Source organism: Montipora foliosa, chromosome 14 (genome assembly GCF_036669935.1).
Source record: "Montipora foliosa isolate CH-2021 chromosome 14, ASM3666993v2, whole genome shotgun sequence".
NCBI lineage: Eukaryota > Metazoa > Cnidaria > Anthozoa > Scleractinia > Acroporidae > Montipora > Montipora foliosa.
The window spans coordinates 18074560-18082059 of NC_090882.1; the positions used below are offsets into that span (position 1 = coordinate 18074560).

At 36.1% G+C, this 7500-nt stretch overlaps 1 protein-coding gene across 1 annotated transcript in view; it reads right to left on the reverse strand.

Annotated features, from left to right (window-relative positions):
• The window catches only part of LOC137984683 (leucine-rich PPR motif-containing protein, mitochondrial-like), a 50966-nt gene that overhangs the window by 19749 nt on the left and 23717 nt on the right, over window positions 1–7500 (reverse strand). The window contains exons 12-19 of the mRNA XM_068831925.1: window positions 7185–7222; window positions 6023–6092; window positions 5214–5271; window positions 4423–4495; window positions 3913–3997; window positions 2283–2355; window positions 2029–2056; window positions 1735–1777 (exon numbers count right to left, since the gene is read on the reverse strand). Of these exons, the coding sequence (XP_068688026.1) occupies window positions 1735–1777; window positions 2029–2056; window positions 2283–2355; window positions 3913–3997; window positions 4423–4495; window positions 5214–5271; window positions 6023–6092; window positions 7185–7222 (468 nt within the window). The remainder of the gene's footprint in view (window positions 1–1734; window positions 1778–2028; window positions 2057–2282; window positions 2356–3912; window positions 3998–4422; window positions 4496–5213; window positions 5272–6022; window positions 6093–7184; window positions 7223–7500) is intronic.

Sequence of the window (7500 nt, forward strand, 5' to 3'; positions counted from 1 at the left end):
GGAATGGTCACGAAGCAGCGAACATAGGTTGCCAAACTGTTTCCATTTTCTATTTCCGTTTTCTCACGCATGAAAAGAAAAATGCGAGAAACGTTTTTTATTTAGCCATGTCGGAGTTCCAGTACGAATTTTACTTTCCACGGCCTGGTTATTCGAAAGCCGATTAACCTAATCCAGGATTAGTGTCAATTAAGTTTGGTTTCATGTTTTCATCTTTTTGGTGAAACATTCTTTTGCTTATTTTTGTTTTTCAAGATTGACTTCCTCTAATGTAAAGTTTTGCCGAATATCAGCGTTGAACAACATTTGGGAGAAGAGAAATAAACTCCTTGATAAACTTTTATTCTGGGATTAGCGTTAATCGGCTTTTGAGCAACCGGGCCCAGAACCGTTAAAACAAGCAGGCGAAGAAGCAAGTACCAAAAAAGAATCGGAAGAAGATAAACAAAACACTGACAAGTCTGTCGAGTATCGCCAATATAATAAAAACCTTATTGAACCACCTTGTTCGGTCCGCACTGGGAAAATGCTGGTCTCGTTTGTTTTTCGCAAGTTTATGGACCAAGCGTGAAATAAACTTGCAAAAAAAGGAACTCAACCAATATTTTTCCAGTACGGAGCGAACTAGGTAGTTCAACAACATCTATGTGAAAGTAAAATCCAAGGTCTAAAGGTCTACCTAAAATAAAACTGATAAACACTAGGCTGCAGGCAGCCTTCAATCAGGCCGATATAGTATTCTTTGCTCAGCTACATAATTATGTATATCAAAAGAAGATGGAGGAGAAACTACACTTTGAGCCTTACAATACAATACAATACAATACAATACATGCTTGATTGACCACTCCCCATAGGAGCTTTCAAGGCCAATGAAACACAATCAATGAACAGAACGACAGCTATTAAAAATCTCATCTGGCTGGAGGCAAACTATTATTTTACGAGTGCAGTTAAAAATAGACTACCAGGATGAAATTCAACGAGTGGTTAAGAGTGGTCAGAACTGGTCTTGAATCCGGGATCCCCAATCTCAAGGCAAGCGCCCGAACAACTCGGCTGCACTGCCTTCATACAGGCTTCAGGACAGATTAATCTTTAAAGAAACACCGGATTAAAGTTGGCTTAAGGATGGTGCCTACTAATAGGCCATTTCCGAGTTTACGTTTTTCTCCTCCTCAAAGCGAGTCTAAGTGCGAAGGTTAATGTGATGGTAATTAGTTATACTTTGCATATGAATAAAAACTAATTTTCATAAGAAAAACTTCGCACTTAGTCTCGCTCTGAAGAGGAGGCGGACATGAACTCGGAAATGGCTTATTCAAAGGTATTTTTGCGCGGTTTTATGAACATGCGGGAAAAGCAGATCTCAACAAGTGTTATTAAAATCCAAAAAGAAAATTAGGGGTAACCACGCATTTTTCAAAGATAATTAATCAACAATGTTAGCAAAAAGCTTTAAAATACAAAGCAATGTGTGCCGTTCCTTTCCAAATTAAAGCTTAATTATCTCTGAAAAATGCATGGTTACCCCCAATTTTCTTTTTGGATACCAAGAGCATTTGCTAAGTTCTGCTTTCTCCGCATGAATTTAAAACGCGCAAAAATATCTCTGCACTAGTATGGAGATGCGCAGAACGTATGCGCAATAACAATAGTAGGCACCGTCCTTAAAGAAAAAAATCACTCGACACAAAACTTGTCATTAGCTTCAGTAAAGTGTTGTCAACTTACAAAGCCCCTGTGTGCAGTCAAGGCTATCAAGTAACTTGACTATCTGTTAACAGAATGAAATTCTGACATCAATGCAAATTATTACAAAGTAAAAACGTAACATGAAGAAGAGGAAGATTTTATAATACATACACCTTATTGAATGTTTTAACATAACTTATTATTATAATATGTGCGGATAGTTTGCCACTTGCATAAGATTTTTTTTCTTCAACTGAAAAAAAACTCCGCCCGTTACATACAGTATAGACCTCAAGCTCCGTTAGTAAACAATACAATGAATGCCGTTCTTACCTCAAGTCCATTTCTCGGATCAAAATCCCTTCAAGGAGTGAAAATAAAGAAAGCTTAATTACACGTGAAGGCTTTAATTCACACCATCAATAAAGGCGCCTGATTTTAAAAAATTAAAATTGGTCAAGCCACAAGACCTTACTTCACTTTGAACAATGATCAGTACAGTGTACATGTAATGTCACTAAATTCATGAATTTAACAAACTATTGGATACACCTGTAGTTAGCGGTAGACTAGCAGGACCTACTCACTTTTTGGATATATATCCCGCAAAGGCATCAGTAATGGCCAGAGGATTAATATTTTCTTTCTTTGCATACTCAACTGAAAGGAAAACATGACAAGTCATCGATTTAAAATGCTTATCTGTGACAAGCAATAAATTATTTAATTTCCCATCCATCCAAGACGAAATGGTATGCAAGACCATGTACATTTACATGTAAAATAGCAAGAAAAACTTGTTTGGTAGAGGACCAAGCCATGTATAATACCGAAGGTTGGTGGTTCAGAGCCAAGACAGACTGACACGTGCTGCCTTTGTACATTTGCACTGTCACCTGCAAAATTAGTGGTTACCGATGGATTCTATGGCTGGTTTTCTGAGATACAGTATACATATATCGAGTAGATGCTATAATCACGAGCCTTATCTCACAGCACTTGAGATAAAACTGATTAAGTGGCATGGTACATGTAACAGATGGATCTTAAATCACGAGCTCTAACATATATGGTACTGTACGTTGCATGAAGTTTTCAAATGCAGCATTATAATGTTCAAAACTTTGCATACATGTAAGCAATTGAAAAAATCATATGGCAATCAAAGCTCATGACCAAGTTTTACTGTTACATAAATTATACTGTAATAGTACTTTTTTTCCAAGGAGGGTAACATTGTAACCATTTACAGTGTAACATTATTATGAGTGTACAATATGAAGCCCTGTAATAGACCTTTTTGCAGATACGGCGGCCATTTTGATTTCTATTGTTTCAGAAGACATTATGGGATGCTCAGGGGGCAAATACATATGGGCATCCCATAATAGCTATTAGAAACGATAGAAATCAAAATGGCTGCCGTATCGGTAAAAAGGTCTATTATTGCCAGGGTGAAAATGAGCTCCTTTAATAACCCATTGACTCCCAGCAGTGACAGACTTGATAGATTTTACTCTGTCTAACGACAAAGCCGGACGCCTCCTACGAGTGAGACAAACCCTGTCTAATGTGAGATGATTCTACTCATCAATAAGGGCAGTTCCGGAGTTAAGGTAATGACAGAAGCAGGAAAGGTTATTCAATGTATTCACATGATAAAAACTCACTGAGTGAAGTAATGCAAAACCAAAGCAATTTGCTAATTACTTTTGACACTCAATTGAAAACCGCTCTAAACAAAAATAATATTAATAATAACAATGATAATGATGATGATGATGATGATGATGATGATAGCACTGAGAACTCCAGACCTTACTCTTTGAAATAATGACTCTGTGAATTCTTTTATGTTGCACAGTGATCTTCAAAAACAAGGGTTTTAATGTCTGAGATGATGGATCAGAGAGGGTCTAATCATTAATTTTGCATTGTCAAAGTTACATTCTATTTTAAGGAATCTGAGTGGTGGTATGGACCGATAATCCAACCACCAAAAAAAATTACTTCTCAGCAGACTGGCACCTTATCAATGGCCTTGGGATGTACATGTACCAATGGAGCTATCAAGCCAACTGGTCAAATTCAACTTCATGAGAAGGGGAACATAACAATATTATATAATTATTTTGAATATACCGCTAAGGTTTTTGGTGTTAGTGAGCACGTAAAGCATACTGTAAGTGGAAAATTACAAAAAAAAAAAAACATTACTTGTTGTTTGTAGTTTTTCCAGCTGTCCTGCTGACATGACCAATTGTGCCATTGTTGTCAGCAAGTACTTTGAAATTGGGACATCCTGCAAAAAGAAATTGGATTAAGTTCTCCCTAAACTTAATCTTAAATTGGGTTTCCCTCTTCTCCAGACTAATCAAAGGCACTAGTAAGTATAACTGAGACTAACGAGACAGTATCTAATCAGTTTTAGTGTATAATAAATAATAATAATTACTATTAATTATTTTTGTCACTAGGTACACGTATTTCAGTGTTGATACTTGCTTTACACCTTGAGGACTACGTCTCTTCAGTCAAGTTTATGATTTTTAATATGTAGAGTTGTCCATAAGTTCTTGTTACAGTGCATGTACTGTAAAGTGTGGAAAGGCTTTCTTTTCAAGACCCTTACGGCTTTTCAACCTCAAACCTCAGCTGTAGAATTTTTACTGTGCTACATTAGCAATCAGCTTAGTTGAAAATACTCAATAGTACAATAAGATGCACCTGCGAAAAATTAATAAAAGCCTCCACGTCATTTGCATCTGGATTCCCATAAGACTTCACTAAGAACCTGAACCTATAATACATAAGGAAAAATGAAACAGACAAAGTTATTACATGTATAGTATCGCTGATGTGTTAGAAAAAACTGGCATGCAGCAAACTTGCATTGGCAAGTGCTCTCAAGAGAAATCAGAAATTGTTTTGGGAATTATTGAATGTCAACTTTGTACTAAGATTGTCATCAGATATCGAATATTTATCTCATTTGCGGGCAATGATTTCCTTTCAGACAGCTGAACTTTATCACTATTTAAAGAGCCATACAGTACATGTGACCTGAATAGTGCATTTCTGTTGGTGTTCATAATTATTACTTATGAAGTACTACTGTAACAGTAACATTCCTTAATACACATGAAATTATCAGAAAAAAATAATATACAGTAAGCCATAAGCAACTTGGGCCTCTGGAGTGCTCGGTGACTTGTAAAATTTAAGTCTTTGAGAGTAGTCTTGTAGAGACGTGTAGAGAGTTACTTGTCTGATGAATACTATTTATTTAATTTAATGACCCAAGAGTGCATGCAGTTGAAATGGCCATGAGTTGGTAATTGGAAAGACAGGGTCTTTTAAAAAGGACTCAGGTTTTTTTTGGAGTCCATCCTATTCATTACTGAACAACATAATTGATAGTCTGACAAATTATGCATCTCAAATCACAATGCCCATGAAAGTACAGTAAACTTCAAGAAAATAATGAATCTTTCAACAGTGTATAATACACGTCATACACAGTTCCTGTCATCCCAAATCCATTTCCTCCAATTAAGTTCACAACTTCTTGAGCACCTGCCAAATAAATGAACAAAAATTATTTGGAAGTTAATTGAATTGTGTATTAAGTATTTATTATATAGATACTGATGAAATACCAGGATTTTTCCTTTTACTAAAAAATCATATACTTTCAGCACTCGAAGATAAAATTTGTATCCCTGCGCGGCCATGTAATATCCTCTATGTACACAAACCATAACATCGTTAGGGTATTACTGTAACAGTACTGTCCCCTAAACCCATATTTTACACCTTTTAGCTAATTCCGGAGGGAAAAGTTTTACAACATAGGACTTCATTTGTCTTCAAATAAGCCTAACGATCTGCTTGAACGTCTGAACAGTTACCACCCTAACATCGTTTGCTCTGTCAAAGAGAATCCTGACTACTTCCTTGAAACTGCTTTTACTTACGATCATGATAAGTTCAACTGCAAAGTCCACAAAAAACCAGGGAAACTACCAACCCAATGGAAATCTTCACCTTCACCTTCAGCTTCTTGGTGTTGGAAAGCTGCTGCTTTAGGGTGGGTTGCCAGGGATACCACCCTGCAGTGCTTGGACCACAATAGGTCCATTCCGCTTTTAAGGCACCAGTTTTCAAGCTCATCAATAACTGACGATGAGATTAACTTTCCTCGCTGCTTAAGTATCATTCACAGGGTTAATGATCTTAACATCCTTCTTTCACAAAAATTAATTGTTAATCTTCAAAGGTAAGGCCTCAGAACCAAACAACCAAAAAGCCCAATGTGTAACAGTACCTTTAGCATCTTGATTATTAGCGTACATGGCAAGAAGTGGGTAAAAGTAGTGCACTCGCACCCTCAACTTCTGAAATCAAAGTACCAAGCTTACATGTATAAAACTATTTAACAAAAAAAATGAAAATAAAATTCTATACCACAGTACAAATTAGTCTTTATAATATGCCTTCAATAAAGCATGTGATGTGATTGGCTAATAAGAAAGGAATACTCTGTGAGACTTGCATGGCAACATTTTCTGACCACTTTTACCACTGACACTTTTTTTTCTTGTTACCTCTTATTTTCAATTTGTAGTAATAATTATTATAATTAAAGAAAAATAGCCAGGATGTAAAAATCCCTGTTTGTTTCCCTACATTGAACTCAAGTAATTGTTTGATGGGCCAGTGAATGATATGGCTAAGAGATTCCTTAGTGTAAGCAACCAGGAGATGAATGACGCTTAACAGAGAAAAGCTCTCTTTGACAAGGCTAAAAGCAAACTGGTCTGCATCAACCTTTCAAAGTAATGTCAAGTACGTAATGTGGTAGTAATTTTAATCATAATTAATGGTGTCAACAACATGTTTTAAATAAAAGAAATGGTAAGAGTGGTAGTAGGACAGCCACTGAGTACAGCAGAAGCATGTGACCTTAGTCGAAGCGTGTAACTAGCAACTCGTTTCCCTGGAATAAAACTGGGGATTTTAGGACGCCAATTTTACGCCCCAATATGGACAAAAATAAGATTGAAGCTGCACACATGGGAAAATGCGTAAGCTACGTCACATCCAAATATTAAAGAGATTTTTAAACTAAAAAAACCCCAGCTCTGAATAAGAGTTAAACGCTTCAGGGTCACGGGTTTCTGGTTACAGACATACTTGGAAGATTTGCTAAGCAATCAAGAAGCTAGAGTCAAATGCCTTAAACTCTTCTTACATCTCTATAGCTTCTTTCCTTGGACGTCTTTACTTACATTGTACTCTTACAAGTTACGCAATAGTTTCCCAAGGCTCATTTACATGTACCATTTCTTATTTCTTGTTGAAATCTGACTTCAATTCATAAGAAAAGAGTAACACATACGTACATACACACAAAGCCTAGCAAAGGTCACCTAAGCTTTGCATTGCTATTTTTTTTTCTTAGTTATTTTAGCTACTACTATACTTGCCTTTTGTAGCATTTCTTGCAAAATAGCACTGCTAATTTCTGACAGGTGAAAAATAAAAATGCTTGAATTGTGATTTGATTGTACTCAAGAAATTTGCAAGAAGCCTCAGATTACAGAGTTCGTATCATCACAATTAATTTTGACATTATACTGTAGTACAAATAATATTACTGTTTAATGTACAACAATGTACACTGTACTTGAAAAGAACAGTGACTCCCTATTCTGAATATGACATCTTTCAATTTACTGTAGATAACTGCCAACCCATGTCAGCAATACAACTCTTGACCATGACATACACTGTACAATACTG